Genomic DNA, 20,967 nt, shown 5'->3' with positions numbered 1-20,967 from the left:
GGCAAGTTCGCTGCAAAAGACTTCTTTAAAGTGTTACAAAGTAAAGATGTCGCCTTGAAGACTAAGGTGTGCCTGACCCAAACAATGGTGTTTTCAATTGCCTTGTATGCATGCGAAAGGTGGACAATAAATAAAGAAGACTGAAGAAGGAAAAATGCCTTTCAGTTACGGTGTTGGTGAAGAATATCGAATACATCATGGACTGCCAGAAGAACAAACAAATCTGTCTTGGAAGAAGTATAGCCAGAATGCTCCTTAGAAGCAATGTTATTAGGAGGGACCAGTCCCTGCAGAAGGACATCAAGCTTGGTAAAGTGGTGGGTCAGCAAAAAAGAGGAAGACCCTCAATGAGATGGATTGACACAGTGGCTGCGACAATGGGTTCAAGCGTAACAATCGTGAGGATGGTGCAAGATCAGGCAGGGTTCTGTTCTGTTGTACATAGGGTCTCTATGAGTCGCAACTAACTCAACAGCAACTAACAACACAAGAAGGTAGAGGGTTAACGAAAAAGGGGAAGACCCTCGGTGAGATGGATTGACAGAGTGGCTACAATACACTCAAAGCATAGCAATGATTGTGAGGATAGCATAGGACCAGAAAGTGTTTTGTTCTGTTGTACACAGGGTTGTATGAGTTGGAATCAACTCGACAGCACCTAACAACATCACCATTTACTGAGTGCTGACTGTGTGCCAGCCCCTAGGCCAAGTGAGCCTGTTATCTCATGCAATCCTCAAAGCAAGCCCATGCCTGACCCCCCTGAGCAAGCTCTTTGAGTAAATGTGATAAAGCATGTAAACCATTTACCATAAGCCCAGGCACATCATAAAACGATACCAGTTGCTATCAGGTTGATTCTGACTCATAGCAACCCTACAGGACAGAGTAGAACTGCCCATAGAGTTTCTAAGGCTGTAATCTCTACGGAAGCCGACGGCCACATCTTTCTCTAGCGGAGTAGCTGGTGGGTTCAAACCACTGACCTTTCAGTTAGCAGCTGAGTGCCCAACATCCAGGGCTCCTTAGGCACATATCCCTCAATAAATTGTAGCAATGATAACAAATGCCCTGCAGTATTGGGTCCAGCTACTGTGGCCCTGTTTTCTTGCCTCTCCCCCTCCAGAGCAGCCTTTCTAGAAGCAGGTCTGCTAGAAGCTGTCTCCCTGGACCAGCGTCGAACTCATGGTTTTGCACAGTCTTTCTCCCTTGCATCTCTGTCCCGTTTTTGTCTCTCCTGGGGACTCAGAGTGTAGGCATGTATCCTGTCCCTCAGTCTGACTGGTCCCATACTTTCCGCAGGGCAGGGGTGGGTGGAACTGAGAGACACAGGGAAGGGTCAGAGCTGGTGCAGAGCAGCAGGCCCCTTCTGCCTCTGACAGCCCCTTGAAGTATCTCCTGGGCCCCCCACTTGCTGCTTTCCCTCATGGAGAAACCAAGGCTCTGAGCATGATGTCCCTTGGCTAGGTCATGCAGGGACTCTGGACAGGCACTCCAGACTGACAGGAGGGTGCAGCGGCCCCAGTCCATGTGGCCAGGGCAGCAGCACAAATCAGGCACGTGCCCCAGAGCTTTTCTTTTCATTTTTATTTTAAAGGAAAAAAAAAAAAAAACCCCAAAACAAAAAAAACAACAGTGCAAAAACCCATATTCCAGTGTCAGCCATGCCCACCCCCCACCCCCAGGTCACCCACCTGGCTTGGGGCCTGGCTCTTCCTCCCACTCAGCACCCCCTCCCCTCTCATGCAACCTGTAGGGGCAGGAGGCTCCACTTCCCTGGACTGGCAGATCCCAGGGGGGACTTAGGGGAGGGTGGAACTGGGGAGCAGCCCCTTGATCTGCCTGCCACCCCAGGTCTCCAGCCATGGCACCAGGTACTCCTCTTGGCTCTCATTAACCCTTTCCTGGCTACATTACTAGCCTGGGGTGCAATGATCTAGGGAACTCCCTCCATACCCCTCTTTGCCCCGGGGCCGGCTCGGGGCTCTCCTCACTGAGGTTGGGGGACTCCCCCTTCTCCGTGGTGGGGGAGGGGGGCAAGATCCCCAGGTTTAAATACCTTTAATGAAAGCAAGGGGTTGGGGAGGAGGGGGCTTTAGATCTAATAAATTATTAGCGTTTTAGTGTCCATGGGGGTGGGGGTGGGGTGGGGGCAGGGGTGGCCACCAGGGCCCCCCTCCCCTTACTGGTGAATTTCATTCTCTATGAGGCTGTCCTCGCAAGACTGGAAGTCTGTGTCCGTGAGGCCATCGGGCGGCATTAGCAGCTCCTCATCTTGGGACGAGGATGATGGGGGCTCATCTCCCGAGCTCCCGGGACCCCCGTCCCCATCCCCGTCCACCTCGGAGTCCTGCAGCACCTGAGCGATGTATTTCTGAAGGAGGAGAAGAGGGGGGTGAGGTGAACAGTGGCTGCCCTTCAGTGGGTGACTGGGGTATCTCAGGGCCCTATGAGGACGGCAAAGAGGACAGGCCTGCAGAGGGAGGGGAGGCAGCCTTCCAGTGACCAGATCTCTCCCTGTTCCTGGGGTCTGGAATAGTCTCCTCCTTTGGGGGACTAATGGGACGCCATCTTTGGAGTTGGTGTGTCTCAATCGGACCGATTCCCACCCTCGGCCATGGGGTGGGGCACTCACCGCAGATTTGGGGACAGTGGCAGCAGTGGGGGGCCGTCCATTGCTCCTGGGATCCACGGTGTCTGTCTCCGTGTGCTCAATCTTGATGGGGCCAGAATGAGTCAGGGTGTACGGGGCATGCCCCTGCCCCCAGCCACATTCATGACCCCCATACCCTCCAGCTCTCGGCAGCCCTGCTGATCCAGCCTCACCCCTCGGCTCCCAACCACCACCCTCCACCCTCTGCGCTCCTTGAGCTTCCGTCCTGAGCCATCCCTGCCACCCCTTGCACCACACCTTGTAGTTGTGGGCACTGAGGTATTTGAAGTGTCCGAAGCAGACGTGGCAGAGACAGATGACGATGGTGATGACTAGGACCACGAACGTGAACATGGACGTGGGGGCCAGGAACCCTGGTGTGGGGGGAAAGAAAGGGGCTGCCACCTCTGCTGAGGTGCCTCCCAGGGGACTCGCCACCCCACTTCTACTATCTGAGTGCCATCCCCCGCCCTCCTAGCACCTACCCTGTGCTATCTGCAGCCTTGCCTGGGCCTCTCCCAGGCCCCTGCCTGAGACCCCGGCCATCACGGACCCTCTGTGGTCTGCTCTGCCTTGATGCTGGCTGGGGGCAGCCCCTCCCCACCACAGCTCCCCGAGGGTGGGTGGGCGGCCCTCACCGGTGCGCATGGTGGAGAAGAAGAGCAGCCAGAAGAGGCAGAGGATGGGTGCGGCCACCACCTGGTTCACAGCCCCCGAGTGGATTTTCTTGTCCAGCTTGGCCGGCAGGTAGGCGTAGTAGAGATTGTACCTGTCTACCAGGTGCTTCAGCAGCATGTACATGAGTCCTGGGGGACAGCCACATGGGCCTTGACCTTGGAACCAGTGCTGCTGGACAGCTGTGTGTCCATCCACAGGTTGTCCTGGTCCTTCCGAGATCACTGAAAGGTCGGCCTCCCTTCTCCTACCCCAGCCCCAGTTCAAGGAGGCATCCTCACAGAACTTCAGCTTCTTCTGGTTCAACCCCCATTCTGCAGCCCCTCACTAGAAATTCTATTAGAAATGCATTCATTTGGGCCAATAAGCATTCTCTTGAAACCTATAGCCTTTTTCCTACCCCTGTCCCTAAACAGAAGAGCATAAGTTAGGTGATAAGTTCTATTTCCCTGGAGGCAGAGGGAACAGGAGTTTTTGAAGGAGGGTAGGGAGGTTAGTTTGGGAGTTGGGAGTGGAGCCTTCTATAATCAGGGAGGTTGGTTAAGGGGTTGGGATGTTATCAGGGGGAACAGCTGAAGACAAACTTGCTAACTTCTTCAGAAAGGGAGAAGACTGCCCATCACGCAGCTCAGCTATGGCAAGTATCTCAATGAGGAGCAAGGACCCATTCCCCGCTGGAATCCAAAGGCCTCTTCTGAGTTTATAGGGCTGTGGACGGTGTGCCCGTGGTGCCTGTGTAGGGGTGTGTGTGTGTGTGTTTTGTGTGTGTTCCTGAACAGGTTAGTGGGTATATCGTGTGTATTCAAGTATCCAGTTGGGTAGAGACAGTGGAGTACGGCCTTGTTGGGGTGACTTTTCCCAAGGACCCAGCATACCAGCTGGGTCTAGCCTGTGCTGAGCTGGCTGTCTCCCTCCTCCCCCCAGGCCGGGCCCCAGACTGAGCCAGGGACTGGCCGGGAGGCCCGAGGAGCCGGGCTCCCAGCCGGGCCCTGTCCACTCAGGGTGGCCTGCCTTGCTAGCATGGAGTGGGTGAGGTCCTGGGTCCCCCCGAGCAGGGCCCAGGTCCCGGCGCGGCGGTGCCTACCGAAGGGCACGATGATGGGGCAGGTGATACTGTAGGTCATGACCACCGTGAAGACGCACATCATCCAGGCGTAGGCTGCGCCAAACTGGAACTCGTAGGCCTGATGCTGGGGGGGAGACGGGCAGGTGGAGACTGAGGGAGGGGAGGGGTAGGCTGGAAGGGGAACAAGGCCAGTGGGAAGGGGACGGGAGCCAGGAGCACAGCCATCAGGAAAAGGAATCTCATGTATAGGTAGGGAGGGCAGAGCAGATGGAGACATGGGCTGTGGCTGAAAGGGAGGTCAGGGAGGGAGCAGTGACGGGGGTGAGGAGGGGCCTTCAATGGGCTGGGCTGGTGGGTGGGAGGGAAGAGTCGCGTGGACATGGGAATGAGACGCCCAGAACCCCCTTGTGGGGTTAGAGCAGAGTTCCTAGGGACCCAGATCTTGCCCAATTCCCATCACAGAACACTAGACTATCAGAATGGACAGGACCCTTCTGGGTTATCTATGTCGACCCACTGCTGTACATATGGGGTAACTGAGGCCCCAGGTGGGAAGGGGTGGGCTCAGGGCCACACAGGTAGTAGAAGCCAAACTGGGGTCCCCAAGTTCCAGCCCACCCTGGGCCTCACACCCTAGCCTGACTACTGCTGTTTCTTGCTGGGCCCACAAGGGGGCGCTGTGCAGGACGCTGCTGCCCCAGGCAGCCATACCCGCTTCACGTTGCGCCTCTCGGCGGCCGAGCGCGCCAGGCAGAGCCGGATCATGTACATGAGCAGGCCTGGGATGCGTAACAGGTCCATGGCGTTGCCGATAAAAGCAGAGGCAATGACGTAGTTCACGAAGAAGGCGCCATTGTCCGGCAGGAACACGCACCTGCGGGCACCAGGTGCTCCAGTACTGCACCCTTGGGTGCCCGGTGTCCACCTGCCCATTGCTGGCCTAAGGGCACACCATGCCCTCACCCCCAACATGCCGTTCTCCATGTGGCCCCCTAGCCCAACCCCTCAAGCACCTGTGTCCAGTTGCCCCAGTGTGAACCCAGAAACAGACAGCAGAGTGTGAACAGATGCCTCCAAAGTAAGCCCCAGACACCCTTAGACTGCGAATGGGCACCCCGAGTGTGTGAGCCCAGAGGGAATCCTAGAATTCATGCCCCATAAAGACCCTGGGAGAGAGTGCTCGAGACCCTCAGGGCCACCAGAGTGCTCAGGAGAAGACTGCCTGAGATCTCCTTAGACAGTCCCGGTGAGACCACCAAAGATTCCCAGTGTGTGAGCCCCAGGAACACCCAGAAGCTTCCCCCCCTGGACTCCCCAGTGTGTGAGCACCAGGAACACCCAGAAGCTTCCCCCCTTGGACTCCCCAGTGTGTGAGCCCCAGGAACACCCAGAAGCTTCCCCCCCCGGACTTCCCAGTGTGTGAACCCCAGGAACACCCAGAAGCTTCCCCCCTGGACTCCCCAGAGTGTGAGCCCCAGGAACACCCAGAAGTTTCCCCCCTGGACTCCCCAGAGTGTGAGCCTCAGACACCTCCAGAACATGAGCCTCAGACACCTCCAGAACATAAGCTTCAGACCATCTTCAGAGGTCTGAACCTTTGCAGATACCCATGACACCCCAAGTGTGAGCCCAAGATGATCACAGATGGCCTAGAGCAAGACCCCACAGCTTGTGCCCATATATACAGCCATGGTATGTGCCTCCCAAAGCACCCTTGCAGGGATTCCCAGAGAAGGTGGCCCATAAAGAACTCCACAATCACTTCTGGATAAGAGCCCGAGACGTTCCCAGACATATGCCTTATAAACACCCCAAAGTGTGAGACTCAGGGTCCCCATAGACTTTCCCAGAGTTGTGAGCCTAAGAGCCATCCATAGATACCCAAAAGTGTGAGCTCCAGAGACCTTTAGTGACACCTCTAGGACCCCCAAGTCACTCCCAAAGTATGAGCTCAGATCCCACTACAGATACCTCCCCAAACCCTTCCCCTCAAGTGAAATTCCAGAGGCTCCTATAGTTAGTCCCAGAATATGAGCCCCAGAGACCCCCACAGAAGCACCTTAAGTGTGGGCCCCAGGGCCCCAAACACACTGTGAAGGTGAGCTTCAGAATCCAGAGATGTTCCCAGAGATGGGCCCCAACACAGACCCCAGGGATGCCCCCCATGTATACACCCAAGACACCCTGCATGTGGCTTCCTTTGAGATGACGGGTCAGGCCTGGAGTGGAAGCTCTTCCTCCCCATCCCAGGGCTTGAAGCTTTGCTGCTGCCTCCCAGGGGGCTAGCAGTGTCCCCAGGCAAGCCCACTCCTGCCATCTGGACCCTTCCCCTGGGGGCCCTGGTGACTCACTCAAACCGAACAGCCGCCTCAGCCAAGAATTTCTTGTCAAAGAGCCACCGGAAGAAGAGGTCCAGGCTGGAGGGGAGAAGAGGTGGGGTGAGGAGCCAGAATGGCCCAGAACGCTGGGGTTCGGGGGAACCTCTGGGGAAGTCCCCCAGATGTGGGGCAGGTAACTCAGATGTCTGAGGATGTCCAGGCTTCTGGTCTTGTGCCCCTTGCTCTGTGGGGGAGGTGGGGAAGGGAAGGAGCAGAGGGGAGCCTGGCTGCCCCTTCTCCCTGCACCCAGCAGTGAACCCCCACGACCTGGCTTCTGTCCCATCCCCCGGAACTCACCTGCTCAGCCCCAGCGAGGGCAGGAGCAGTACCATGAAGATGAGGAAGGTGTAGCACTTGTGCATGGTGGTCCTGTTCTCTCCGGAGCTGTGGGGCAGGGGGGACGGGACAGAGGTCAGGTCAGCCTGGCCACATGCCTGCTCCCGCATCAGTGCGGGCCCCCAGGAAAAGTGCGCTTCCCAAGGTGAGGATGCTGGGTACCATCCCTCCTCTGCCCACTCTGGAACTGCCCGGAGCAGGGACCCTAAAGGGACAGAGAGCTGTCCAGTGGGGACGGGGCTACATCTAGGAGAGGTCACAGTGAGGCACGGGGTGTGGGGGTGTCTCACCGTGTCCAGTGGGCTTCAAAGAAGGCAGAGTAGTAGACGATGGTGGGGAGCAGGGCCGAGAAGCACCACAGCAGCAGGGTAGGGAAGAACTGGGTGATGATGGGGTTCTGCAGGAGGGGCACAAGGTGGGGGCAGTCTAGCAGGTTATTTGCCTTGCTTACCCACCCTCTCCCCCACTGAGCTCTGGGTCCCATGGCTCCCAGGGCCTCATATCAGAGGTCCAGAACATCTGGGAGGTCAGGGGTGAGGGTGGGGACCAGGGTGTCAACCCCAGGGTGAATAACTGTAACAGTATTAAGGGCATACCTACTGATCATATACTTTGTATGTACCGTTTCTCAAAACAATGACATTACCTCATTTTAAAATGCCTAAGCTGAGACAAAAGAGATTCAATAGCTTACCCAGCCAGTAAGCAGTAGGGTGGGGATTTGAACCCAGGCAGTCTGGGTAGTATCTGTTAAGCTATCATCACTCAGTGATTTTCCCACTGTGTTCCTCTGAACTGTGAGGATCCAGGGAGGTATGCTGTGTGTGGCAGGAGGGGTGAGGGGGGACAGGCAGAAGTGGCTCCCATCCTACTGCATCTGGGCAGCCTTGCTTTTCCATGTTGGGTGTCATGTAAGATGCCTTACAAAAAAGGGGTCAGAATCTAAGTTAGCAAGCCAATGATCTAGTCTAAACCTCCCATTTTTCAGTTGGAGAAATGGAGAGATGAAGGGAAGGGACTTATCTGAGGTCACGTGGCCAATCAAGGCTGACCAGGCTCTTTTTCTTCCCTGGATATCTGTTGTTAATTGCTGTTGAGTTGATTCTGACTCATGGCAACCCCATGCGTGCAGAGTAGAACTGCCCCATAGGGTTTTGAAGGCCGTCACCTTTCAGAAGCACATTGCCAGGCCTGTCTTCCAAGGTGCCTCTGGGTGGGTTTGAACCACCAACCTTTCAGCTAATAGCTGAGCACTTAACCGTTTGAGCCACCCAGGGACTCTTGGATGTTTCTCTAGGTGTGTACAAAGCCAATGCGGGAAGGTGATGGTGAGCCCAAGGGTTGAAGGCCCCAGGTCCTGTGGGAGCACCTTGGTGGGGCTGGGGCTAGACCAAGGAGAACAGGAGCCAGGATGGGCAGGGTGTGCTCTGGTTTTCCTGCTGGAAGACGGAGTTGGGGCCTGGTATCTGTGTTGTGACAGTGTAGGGGGTGTGGGGGGCGGGGCATGGGCCTCACGTTGAGGTACTCCACGGGCTTCGTGACATTGAACTTGTCCATGGTGGTGATGATGATGGCCGGGGTGGTGAGGAAGAAGAGGAGGATGAAGAGGACGACATTGATGACCAGGCAGCGCAGCCACCAGATGAAGCCTCGGATAGAGAGGTGCTCCCTGGAGAGGCAGAGAGGAGGTCGCCCCAGGAACAAGGGCCTGACTCGTCCCCATCAACTTCCCTGTCCCCCCATCCACCCACTGGAGCCCACCCCAGGTCCCACCTGGCCTGCCCCTGCTATCCCCACTGTTCACTCACCAGTAGATGTTCTGGGGGTCGGGGGCATAGGACACAGTCCAGTTGGAGATATGCAGGGATTCACTGCAGGATGAGGAGCGCGGCTCCCCACGGCAGGCACAGCCCTGGCACTTACACACGTTGAAGTCCTTCAGGATGCTGGTGGGTGGGCACTGGGTTACTGTGGTACCAGCCGGAGCCCCACTGCCAACGGCTGCTGGTGAGCGCAGGGGCCTGGGAGCCCCAACAGCTGGGGGCAAGGGCCGGGGAGGGCAGGTGGGGTGGGGGCTCACATGGCGGTGATGGTCTCATTGTGGAAGGTGACAAAGGCCATGCCAAGAGGCTTCTCGTTCACCTTCTCCTTCTCCCGCTTGTAGTCCTCCTTCAGCTTCTGCTCCAGCTTTGTGTAGTACTCAATGGCCTCCACCTGCCAAGGGTGGGTGTGGGCAGGGCTCATGCCTGTGGCACCCAGCTGACACTTATCCAGAGCTCACTCTATGCCGGGCGCTGCTCTAAGCTCTTTTATATGTATCAACTCCCTTCATCCTCACAGCAACCCTATAAGGTAGGGGCAATAAGCCCCATTTTTTTGCTGTTGTTGTTAGGTGCTGTCTCGTTCATTTTTGACTCATAGCAACCCCATGTGACAGAGCAGAACTGGCCCATAGAGTTTTCTTGGCTGTATTCATGGCAGCAGATCGTCAGGTCTTTTTCCTGTAGAGCTGCTGGATGGGTTCAAACTGCCCAGTCTTTGGGTTACCAGTCAAGTCACGAGGGCTCCTTAGCCCCATTCAACAGAAGAGGAAACAGGCACAGAGCAGTTAAGAAACTTGTCCAGGGTCACACAGCTAGTAAGTCCAGCACAATGCTATCCCTTGGCTGACCTCCTGTGTTTCGGGGTTTGAATATTTGGTCACTGTGCGGACAGGGGAACTGGGGCTTCAAGGACTACAAGGACAGGTGGGACTCCCTGAGGGAGGGGCTGTAACCTGCTCCCCTCCAGGCCCCAGCCTTGCCTTCTCTGGGAGTCTACCTGCATATGGGTGTTTCTGTACAAGGCCTGCTTGTGTGTGTTTGTTCCTGGGGCTGTGGGACAGGGCTCCACCATGGGAAACGTCCATCTGTATGCTGTGACCTGTCTCCCCTGGACCTGTCCGACTCCTTCCCAGGCTCATGTGGCATGTCCAGCCCACATCATACCTGCTCACAGCCGCGCACCACACAGCAGCAGAGGTGGCCACAGGGCTTCGGGTTGATCATGGTGGGGACATTCTCCTTGCTCTGCAGGTTTGTGAAGTAGAGCTTTCCCCGCTCGGCCTTCTTCCTGCAGGACCCAGGTGCCTAGTTACCCACCACCCAGCCAGGGCTGCTTCTGGGTGGGAGGATGGCAGGGAGCCCAGCCTGGGGGTCATCTAGTCTGCTCCCCGAGGACAGGGGCTATCTTGTTATTCTTGGATTTGTTTAGGATGCATGATTCAGACACACCCCCAGCCCAGGGTCTCCCTAGTCATCCCCTGCGGTCCAGAAGTTCATCCTATTGTCTGCCCTGAATTTCTCATGCTGTAACTGAAGAAGAGTATGTGCTCAGATGGGGTGGGGACTTAGGTCTCCTCCTCTTGCAACAAATTAACACCCAGGCCTTGTTCTTTCTGGAGCTGAATTAACAGGCATTCCATAGGTGGAATTTAATACCAAATGCTCTGGGAAAAACCTGAAAGGGGAACCAGGCTCCTTTGTGGCAGCGAGGACACCCTCCACCATGGGCAGGGCCCCTTGGGTATAGCCCTCATTACCTCTCCGCATCCAGGAACATAAGGCGAGCCACGTTGTAACATGGGCGGGCTTCAAGAACCGTGCAGTTGGGGTAGGCCTCCCTGAAACACAGCACCCCCATCACCTCCTGCAGGGACCCTGCTCACCTGCCCCTGACTTTCATCCATGACCCTATGACCTGTAAAACACGCATTCCTAATCTGCACTCCTTTATCCTACAAAAATGAGAGCTCCCCAAGAACAGACTTTGAAATTTCTCCCCATGCCTATGTGAGTGGGGAGAGTGTGCCTGTACGCATGAGGGGCTGTGGGTGAGCTGACGCCTGGGTACATGAGTACACACTGGCATGGAGGTGGTGAAGCCAAGGCTGCATCTGACCGTGCCTAGGCCTGTGAACTTCAAGTTGAGGGAAACTATCCAATCATAGGCTGTCCCCTTAACCCTGTTCCAGAAGTCCTGGCCACAGTCCATCACTTAGCCTTGACCACAGACTGACCCCAAGTAATGATCACTAATCGATCCCCAGCCTACAGAATGATCTCTGACCCTGTCTAAAGACTGACCAGAATTGATCCTGAACCTTGACCTGAGACTGAACTTCAACCCTGGCCAGAGACTGACCCTTAATTGACCTCTCTCCAAAACCTGAGATCTGCTCTAACCCTGACCTGAGATTGACCCCAACCTTAACTTGAGATTGACCCATGTTTAATCTGACCAGGCAGCCTGTCCAGGCGCACCAGGACCTGTACTTGGCAGGGCTGGAGGGATGCTTGCTGGCTGAGTGAAGAAACAGTTATTTTTCAATTCTGACTACATACTGCTCCTTAATCCTAACATAGGCTGAGTCCCCATCTTTTTATTTTTAATGAAGGATCACTAAGTATTAAAGATATGTGAGATATGGTTCCAAAGTAGCAAGGCAGACCTCATAAACCCATGAGAATTTAGAAACTTCAGTCTTAGATGGGGCTTTGTAAACATACTTCCCAGGAGGTTGACCTTTCCCCTGACACTATCGTTGCTCAGACCATTGTAGGTTTCCTCTTTGGAAAGGCCTTCAGCCCCTGTGACAATCTGAGCCCTCCTTCTTATCAGATTAAACCAAAAAAAAACCTTGTTGCTGTCAAGTTGGTTCCGATTCATGTTGACCCACGTGTGTCAGGGTACAACAATGCTCCATGTGTTTTCCAATGGCTAAGACCTTTTGGAAGCAGATTGCCAAGCCTTTCTTCCATGGTGGCCCTGGGTAGATTCGGACCACCAAACTTTTGGTTAGTCAAAGAGCACAAACCATGTGCACCACCTAGGAATCTCTTACGAGACTAATCCCTACTTAATCCCAACCACACAAGGCCTCTGATTTTGTACACTGGATATCCCTAATTATGCTGAGACAGTCCTCCAAACCAAACAGACCCTGGATCTGGACCACGTGGTTTTTATTGTTGTTAGGTATCACTGAGTCAGTTGTGAGTCATAGCGACCCTGTGTACAACAGAGTAAAACACTACCCGGACCTGTGCTATCCTCATGATTGTTGTTATGCCTGAGCCCATTGTTGCAGCCACTGTGTTAATCCATCTCTTTGAGGGTCTTCCTCTTTTTCGCTGAAACTCCACTTTACCAAGCATGATGTCTTTCTCCAGGGACTGATCCCTCCTGATTACATGTCCAAAGTATGTGAGACAAAGTCTTGCCATCCTCGCTTCTAAGGAGCATTCTGGTTGTACTTCTTCTAAGACAGATTTGTTCGTTCTTTTGGCAGTCCGTGGTATATTCAATATTCTTCTCCAACACCACAACTCAAAGGTGTCAATTCTTCTTCTGTCTTCCTTATTCATTGTCCAGCTTTCTCATGAATATGAGGCAATTGAAAACACCATGGCTTGGGTCAGGGACATCTTAGTCTTCAAGGTGACACCCTTGCTTTTTAATACTTTAAAGAGGTCTTTTGCAACAGATTTGCCCAATGCAATGCATTGTTTGATTCGTTGACTGCTGTTTCCATGGGTGTCAACTGTGGATCCAAGTAAAATGAAATCCTTCACAACTTCAATATTTTCTCCACTTATCATGATGTTGCTTATCGGTCCAGTTGTGAGGATTTTTGTTTTCTTTATGGACCTGGACTGCAGGCCTTACCTAATACTGACAAATAGCCAAGGAACTCCACGAGGACAAGGGCTGCAACTTACTCATGACTGTATACCTGGACCTGGCCCAATAGCTCGCACACAGGAGGTGTTCAATAAACATATGCTGAATGAATAACTAGGTGGTGTCCGGCTACAACTGATGACCGCCCTGACAGGGAACACTACAGAGAACCCCTGAGGGAGCAGGAGCACAGTGGGATGAAGAACTCAAATTCTCAGAAAAAGACCAGACTTAATGGTCTGACTGAGACTAGAAGGGTCCCGGAGGTCACGGTCCCCAGACCTTCTGTTAGCCCAAGACGGGAACCATTCCCAAAGCCAACTCTTCAGACAGGGATTGGACTGGACTATGGGATAGAAAAATGATACTGGTGAGGAGTGAGCTTCTTGGCTCAAGTAGACACATGAGACTATATGGGCAGCTCCTGTCTGGGGAGGGAGATGAGAGGGCAGAGGGGGTCAGAGGCTAGCCAAATGGGCACAAAAATAGAGAGTAGAGAGAAGGAGTGTGCTGTCTCATTTGGGGGAGAGAAACTATCAGTATAGAGCAAGGTGTATATAATTTTTATATGAGAGACTAACTTGATTTGCAAACTTTCACTTAAAGCACAATAAAAATTTAAAAAAAGAAAAAAAAAGCTGAATGAATGGATCAGTGAAATGACTATTCCATAATACCCCACAGATCCCGAAAACTCTAATTAGTATTCTCCCCTACTCCTGTTTATAGGCTGACCACTAATTTTAGTCACAGATCATTTCCTAAACAAATTCACAGACCACCCATTTAAACAGACCATCAGGACAGTGAGCTCCCCAAGGACACCAGTCAGTCTGGTTCTTCTTGGTCTCCTGGCAGAAGGTGCACAACACAGTGTGTAAATGAATGGAGCACTGACTAGCAGGTCTCTGCTCAAATGTCACCCTGTCAGGGGCCCATCCTGCCCACCTTATCTGACATAGTGACCCTTCCTGACTACTCTCACCCTGCCCCTGACCCAGTTCTGATTTTCTTCTTAGGGCCTATCTCCACTTGACATAGTATCTATTACTGGTTCAATTGTTCATTGTTTGTACACCTCTCTCCCCTGCAAGAACGTAAGCAAAAGGAGGGCAGCAGCTTTGTCTTTGTTTGCTTACTGCTGTATCCCCAGCTTCTACTCCGTACAGGCACATAATAGATGCTCCAATAGATATTTGTTATTAAATGAATAGATCTCAGTACAAACTGACAGCTGATTCCAACTGGATGGTAATATTAAGATCTCACCTAATTCTGAGCACACACTGTTCTTGATCCTGACCCAGCCCCTAATGCTGATCACAGCTTGAACCCCCAGTACGATCTCAAATGGTTCTCTCATACTGATGAAGGATAACCTGATTTTGACTACCATTCTGTAAACTGTATAAAAGCAGGACCTGTGTCTAATGCATGTCAAATAAACGAGTATTCATCCATTAAATGCTGGTAACAAACTGATCCTTAATTCTGTTACATGAGGGGCCTAGGATCTGATCCTGCCCAAACACTATCCCTGACCGTATCATGTATGTCCTGATCCAGGACAATGACTGATCTCTGATCCAGGCAAGCTGACAGCTGATCTGGACCATCGACTGAGCCCTAATCCTGACCATAGGCTGAGCCGTGGTTCTGACTTCAGACCACAAATGTCCCTTATCATGACCACTGACCAACTCCTAATTCTGACCCCAAACTGCCCAATGACATGACCTTAGGTCAATCTCTGATCAGATCCCGGACTGCTCCTAAGGCTGACTACCATACTATGAACCCCTTGAGAGATAGTGTCAGGGCCCTCCCCCTACCTAGGTGACTTATGGCTAATGGCACTTGAGAACGTTTGCTGAGGGAACAGATGAATGCGTGGTGGGATCCCATCCCCCTTGATGGTCTTTTCCTTCTGACTTCATCCCTCCTCCTCCTCCCCATGAACTCTGCCCCAAGAGGCACCCTGGCCATGGGGCAAGCAGATGAGTTCTCCCTTTGCCTCTTGGGGTTTCCTCCCTTTTCTCCAGTTTCTGGCCACCTTACAATCTGGGGTGTATGTTCCCCTCTCTCCTAAGACAGCATTCCAGAGCAGAAAAGAACCTCTGAGAATATCTAGCCCAGCTTCTCCTGGACTCCTTGAGAACACTGAGAGCCACAGAACTTTTCCCTGCCATGTCTGCACATGAACCCCAGAATGTCACATACAATTTTGACGAAGACATACGTCTCAAAGGGCCCATGGACCCTGAGTCAATAACCCATGGCCTAGTCCACTCCAGAAGGAAGAGGAAGCCTTAAAGTATTTCTAGTATTTCTACTGTTTCTTAACAGGCCTACCACCCAGCCCAAGTGCTAGACCACTTCGGAGTCAGAGTTCCTACTTAGCCCAACCTCCTCCCTCCCCCCGTAACCCTGCACCTCCAAGTTGAGGAGTGTGAGGGTGTTCCTGGGGCTGGAATATGAGCAAGGGGGCGAGGGTGCTTACTCACTCAAAGTGCTTCTTGATCTTTTCTGACTCTGCATATTTGGAGATTCCATTGATAAAGAGAGTCCGCTTCACCTGGGTGACAGGGGAGTGGGCTTGTCTTCCTGAGGCTTGACCCCAGAGGATGAGGGAGGGGCTGTGGGAGGATGCTGTGTTTTGAGGGATGGGGAGTGGGATGAACACAGAGGAGATGACAGGGGTGGGAGGAGGCCTCAAGGGTAAGCCAGGTCCGAGGGAAAGTGGGTGAAGAGTTTCTAACAGAAATCAGGCAGCAAGCTTAATGAATGAGCCATCTGGTCTCTTGTTCTCTGAGGGGTTTAGTGGGGGACTGGAAGAGGTACTCTCAGATCCTTAGACACGAGCTCCCAGAGAAGGGGCCATGTCTGACTTCACTCTTGTGAGGCTCCAGGACCCAGCACAGTGCTGGCAGGGAGCAGGCATTCAGTACTGGCTAGGTGAATGAATGTAGAAGGGGAGGGAATAATCAAAATCATCACATCGACCGCAGCTAATGTTTACTGAGTGCCAGGCACAGCATGGGGGGTTTCCACATGTTGCCTCACTTCACCATTCCCAACAACTTTAAGAGAAGTACTGTTGTGATTCCACTTTACAGATGAGAAAACTGAGGCTTGAAGAGCTTATGTAACTTGCTCAAGGTTCCACAGCTGAGCTGCTATGGCAGGATTCAAACCCAGCTGGCCTAACTCTGGAGCTGAGGCAAGAGGGGCCTGGAAGGGAGGGAAGAGGCTGGGAGGCTGGGGATGTGGAGGACCCGGGCTCCGCCCACTCACCAGGTCGTCCTCCTTGTACCGCATCTTGGAGGTGTGTCTGCGCATGCTGTAGACGGTGAGCAGCAGGTACAGGAAGGCGAAGGAGGTGTGTAGCCATAGCAGGTTGTTCCTGGGGGAGTGCAGGGAGGCACATGGTGGCCACTGGGGCTGGAAACACACTCAGATGCCCCCAACTTCCTGGTGATAAACCCTCGCTATAGGGCCCCTCTACTACCACCTGTCTTCAGGCACTGAGCCTTATGTCCCACATCCCTCCAGAGGCCAAGATTGCTCCATTCCAACTGGAATGTCCCTGAGAGGACCTCTCTCCCTGTCCTACTTGCTGGCTACACTGTCCTCCAGCTGCCCCCAGCCAGCCCTCCCGGCCCAAAATTACACCCACCCCCTCTTCATTATGCTATCATCCTGGGGATCCTCATTAGGGATCTACCCCTTCTGCCTCCAACCTAAACCCTCAGGGACCCAAAGCCCTCTCTGCAGTCTCAGTCACTCCTCTCCTGGACATAACCCCTTGCCTCTCCTCCCTGTTATGGCCCAGACTTTGGCTGCGGACCTCAGTCACATGGACCACTTTCCCAGCCTTACCCTGATTTCAAGTTGGCAATGGTGGTTCTCCCAAAGCTGTAGGCATTGTTCTCTAGGTGGTGGGAGGAGGGAAAGGATCAGGGCACGTCTGGTCCTGCGCTCTCCTGTCCCCGCCCCGCTCCCACCCTGGTCCTCACTGACCCAGCAGGTCCCCTGAGAAGTTGACAGGCAGCACGATGCCCACAGAGAGGACACCCACGACAACCAGCAGCCCGATGATGTGCCGCTGGAAGGACAGGTAGTGCACGGCATCACCCCCACATTTGTCCCGGATCTCATCATCCCTGCAGGCAGGGAGCACAGAGGTAAAGGCCAGGTGGAGAGGGGCCACAACGTGCCTATCCTTACCCATCCTGCGCCCCCTCCACCCTAGCCCCTGCCCACTGGCAGCAGTAAGGGGTTGAAATGGTATCTGTCCCCTATTTTCTGGGAGGGGAGGGAGGAAAGGGGGTGGACTGGAGGGAGAAGGCAAGAGATAAGAGAGAGAAAGAAAAGAAAGAAGGAAGGAAAGAGGGAGGGAGGAAAGAAGGGAAGAAGGAAAGAAAAAGGGAGGGAGAGAGGAAGGAAGGAAAGAGGGAAGGAGGAAGGAGGGAGGGAAAGAGGAAAGAAGGAAGGAAAGAGGGATGGAGAGAGGGTGGAAGAGGGAGGGTAAGAGGAAGGAAAGAGGGAAGGAGGAAGGAAGGAAAGAGGGAGGGAAGGAGAAGGAAAGAAGGAAGGAAAGGGAATAAAGGAGGGAGACTGGAGAGGGAGGAAGGGGAGGAAGAAACATGGAGAATAGAGAAGGGAAGGGAAAAGAGAAAGACCTGAAAAGGGAGGAAGTGGAGGGAGGAGGACTCAAAGGAGGAGAGAGGATGGGGGTCCAGGGAAGAAGCAGCACTTTAGGGGTGCTGGGTGGGCTTGGCGTGGCAAAGCCCGGGAGAGTTGGGGAGGGCCCTGGGGGCCAGGGGGAGTGGGCTGTGGCGGTGCTGACCTGTCCGAGCTTCCTGCCTCTCTCAGCGCTCACTGCCTGCCTGCCGGACTCTGGCTCGGTCTCCTGAGTTCTGCCTGCTGGGCTCTGCTCCTGCCTGTGGCTGGCTGGCTGCTTCCAGCCTGATTGCTGCCCCCACCCGCTGGCTGCACGGAGGAGGCTCTGGGTGGGGGCTCCAGCCCCTGCTCTCAAGGAGGGGCAGGGGCAGGGAGAGATGAGGGCAGAGCTGGCCTCCCAGGCAAGGTCACAGAAGAGACTGGGGCAAGTGAGCATTGAGGGGACAGCACAGGCTGGGGCCCCCAGGCCCTGGCCTCCTGGAGTAAGGAAGAGGGTGCTGGGCTGGCTAGGAGCGCTAAGGCCCTCAAAGCTGCTGGCTTCTGCATTTTGTAGGGAGATGACAGGCTCTGAAGTTTCTCTCTGTTTCTCTCTTTCTTTAGAGCTTGAAGACTGTTCACTTACTTTATCCTGAAGATGGCTGTCAGCCAGGAACAGAAACCCTGGGGAGACAGAGGGCTATCAGCTGGAGCCCCTATCCTGCCAGCCTCAACCTCCCTCCCCAAGTCTCACCCACCCATGCTCACAATTACTCCTAGGCTGTGGCTCACTTTGGCATAGCACCCCCTCCAAAATCATACCCAGGAACAAGCTCATGAGGGGAGAAGGAAGGGGAGGCAAAGTCCCAGGCTTCAAAGAAGAAAAAGGACCAATGACAAGCTGGTTATCTGTAGACCCTCAGTCTCAAGCCATAGAGCCCTGCAAATACCCAATGGGGCAACAGAACTGGAAGGAAGTTCTACAGTTGTGTGGGCTAGGTTAAGAATGGGTGGGTTTTGGGCTTCTAGAAGGGAGGTAGGGACCCCCAGACCTCCAGATGACTGAAAGCAGAGGGTGGGTCTCAATACCCATGTTTCTGCCACCTATCTGGGAGGGTCTGCTACACAAGGCCACTGTGAGCTGCAAGCTCCCCCCTGCCAGCCCCCAGGTCTGCCTCAGGCAGGGACCAGCAGGAGAGTTGGGTGTGGGGGGAGGGCCAGGCAGAACCCTCTCCTAGCCTCCTACCAGGAGAAGTTCAGGCTAGCACAGGATGGGGGAGAAAGGTGCCCTTCAGCCAAGCTGCAGGACTATGTAGCCTGCTGCCAACATCACCTGAAACTGGGGACCATTACACACCTCTGGCTGGCGGGATGCTACCTTTGTCTTGCCGCTTACCAGCAGGAGTTCAATTCAGGAAGCCGACCACCTTCTTTTGCTGGGGCTGTTATGGGAGCTGCAAGGGCCCCCAGCCTTAGCCGGGCTAATCAGGGCCACCCCAGGGTCTGAGGATTTGGGTTCTCACCTGAGAACCTGAGCAGGGTTCTCACCCTCACAGAGTGTTAGGGACAAGGCAGGTAACACCAGTGTGTAAGGCTTGATGTGAAAGGGAGTAGTGGGGACTGCTGTGACCACCATGGATATGCCGTGTCTAAAGGGGCTGCAACCACTCAGCTCTGATCCATAAGCACGTCAACTGGCCCCACACAACCAAGGGCAACGAGTCTGCAACCTTTGAGCAACACAATGGATTCTCTATGTTTTGCTAAGCAGGGCTGGAAGGTTCATTATTATTTCTTTAAAACCACATCTGAGGAAAAGGTGTCCTTAAGATCAATCAGAGGAGCCCTGGTAGCACAATGGTTAAGTGCTTGGCTGCTAACCAAAAGGCTGGCAGTTTTAACCCACCCAGCAGCTCCATGGGAGAAAGACCTGTCCATCTGGTTCCATAAAGATTACAGCCTAGAAAACCCTATGGGGCAGTTCTACTCTGTTACATGGGGCCGCTAGGAGTAGGAAGTGACTTGACAACACCCAACAACAACAGGGTTAATCAGCAGATGTGGGCATGGAACTCTACTGTGTCAAACAACGTTTGGAATTCCCAGATGTTGGGTCACACTCATTTAGAGGCTGTGACATGTTGGACAGGAGGCAGGAGTTCCAGGTCTGGTGGTTTGTGGATCTTAGACAAGTCACTCCCCTGTGGAACAGAAGGCCACCCCAGCATCCCTGACTCCGTATCACTGGAAGTTAGAGGTTGCTGAGCCCACTTGCCCTGGAGGAGAAGGGAGTGTGAAGAGGGCACTCACATTGTCCCTTTGGTCAAAGTCAACGGAGCTGGAGACAGATGTGAGACGCTCATACCGGTCATGACTATCCCCGTGCATAGCTGAGGCCACACTGGGGGTGAGGAGATGAGAGATCAGAGTTCTTGGTGAGTCTGAGCCCCTGGGGGCAGGGATGAAGTGGGGAGGTTCCCACTCTTGAGCTCCAGGGATACAGAAAGGCACAGAAAAGCGCAGAGGCTGAAGCGAGGAGGAATGCCTGCCCTCTACCCTGCCCCCCTCAAATATCCCTTTTCCCTTCAGGGGAACCTGGGACCTGACACTAGGCAGCCTTAAGGAATGAGGGTATCTTCATTATCTTCTCTACAGAAGTTGAAGCAGGAACACTAAAGGGCCCTGAAGTTCTGGACTTGACCACCAGAGGGCGCAACAAAGACAATATTAAGCAAAGGGCCATGAGGAGATGGAAAGGAGGTACTGGGAGAATCCTGGAGAGGTTGGGGGAGAAAGGGGCCGTCTCCAGGTTGGGCTCCTAGCCTCCCTCTTCCCTGACTCCAGCAGTTGTTGCAAATCCAGCTCCAGTTCTATAGACAGAGACCACAATATAACATAAAGGGCCAGACTGGGGCCTCCTCGGGCAGCCCCCCTCCTGGCCTCCAGAAGAGGTGAGCAGGGAAGCCTGAAATATGAAGAGCTAGCTATTAGGGGGAGGGAAACCACGGTGATGCTCAGTGGTTTGTCTCTGCTGCTAATGGGATAATTGTGCTGTACTTCCTTGAGGATGGCCCCTTCCCTCCAGCCAACCAGGGCCAGAAGCGCTAGGGCACACAGGGAGGGATTTTTCCCAGACACAGAGCCAGAGGGAGAGATGAAGGAGGAGGGGGAGGCAAAGACAAGTTGGGGAGCCCCTTGCCCTGCAAAGCACACCGCCTGCGTTAATCCAAAACATGAGCCTGCAGATGAGAAAACTGCAAAGAGAAACCAGCAACTTGGCAGGAAGAAAAGAGAAGCATTAGAGAAGAAAAGGAAAAGGTGGTTTAGTAGGGATCAGGGGGCGGGTGCCCCACATACTATTCCTGCTCCACTCGGTCCCTCTCCTGCCGCCGGAGCCTGGGGACAGAGAACAGACAGGGTTAGCAAGGGTGGCGGAAAGTCCCTGAGGACTGGCAAGGGGCAGTGTCCCAACTAAGGGC

At 54.0% G+C, this 20,967-nt stretch overlaps 1 protein-coding gene across 4 annotated transcripts in view; it reads right to left on the bottom strand.

The window, feature by feature from the left end:
- Window positions 1-1,603: 1,603 nt before the first annotated feature.
- TMEM63B (transmembrane protein 63B) overlaps window positions 1,604-20,967 on the bottom strand; it is a 27,582-nt gene continuing 8,218 nt past the window's right edge. For all 4 annotated transcript variants that reach the window (XM_064286685.1, XM_064286691.1, XM_064286698.1 and 1 more), the window contains exons 4-24: window positions 20,846-20,884; window positions 19,799-19,889; window positions 18,135-18,172; window positions 16,850-16,992; window positions 16,709-16,760; window positions 16,124-16,232; window positions 15,334-15,404; window positions 10,689-10,769; window positions 10,096-10,219; window positions 9,189-9,322; window positions 8,917-9,054; window positions 8,624-8,777; window positions 7,399-7,505; window positions 7,070-7,156; window positions 6,746-6,811; window positions 5,106-5,268; window positions 4,413-4,518; window positions 3,292-3,459; window positions 2,912-3,027; window positions 2,636-2,716; window positions 1,604-2,374 (exon numbers count right to left, since the gene is read on the bottom strand). In XM_064286685.1, coding sequence (XP_064142755.1) covers window positions 2,183-2,374; window positions 2,636-2,716; window positions 2,912-3,027; window positions 3,292-3,459; window positions 4,413-4,518; window positions 5,106-5,268; window positions 6,746-6,811; window positions 7,070-7,156; window positions 7,399-7,505; window positions 8,624-8,777; window positions 8,917-9,054; window positions 9,189-9,322; window positions 10,096-10,219; window positions 10,689-10,769; window positions 15,334-15,404; window positions 16,124-16,232; window positions 16,709-16,760; window positions 16,850-16,992; window positions 18,135-18,172; window positions 19,799-19,889; window positions 20,846-20,884 — 2,260 coding nt within the window. In that variant the 3' untranslated portion in view covers window positions 1,604-2,182. The remainder of the gene's footprint in view (window positions 2,375-2,635; window positions 2,717-2,911; window positions 3,028-3,291; window positions 3,460-4,412; window positions 4,519-5,105; window positions 5,269-6,745; window positions 6,812-7,069; window positions 7,157-7,398; window positions 7,506-8,623; window positions 8,778-8,916; window positions 9,055-9,188; window positions 9,323-10,095; window positions 10,220-10,688; window positions 10,770-15,333; window positions 15,405-16,123; window positions 16,233-16,708; window positions 16,761-16,849; window positions 16,993-18,134; window positions 18,173-19,798; window positions 19,890-20,845; window positions 20,885-20,967) is intronic.

Source organism: Loxodonta africana, chromosome 1, assembly GCF_030014295.1.
Source record: "Loxodonta africana isolate mLoxAfr1 chromosome 1, mLoxAfr1.hap2, whole genome shotgun sequence".
In the NCBI taxonomy this organism is placed as follows: domain Eukaryota; kingdom Metazoa; phylum Chordata; class Mammalia; order Proboscidea; family Elephantidae; genus Loxodonta; species Loxodonta africana.
The sequence above is the reverse complement of the archived record's forward strand: the minus strand, read 5'-3'. Positions and strand labels throughout refer to the sequence as shown.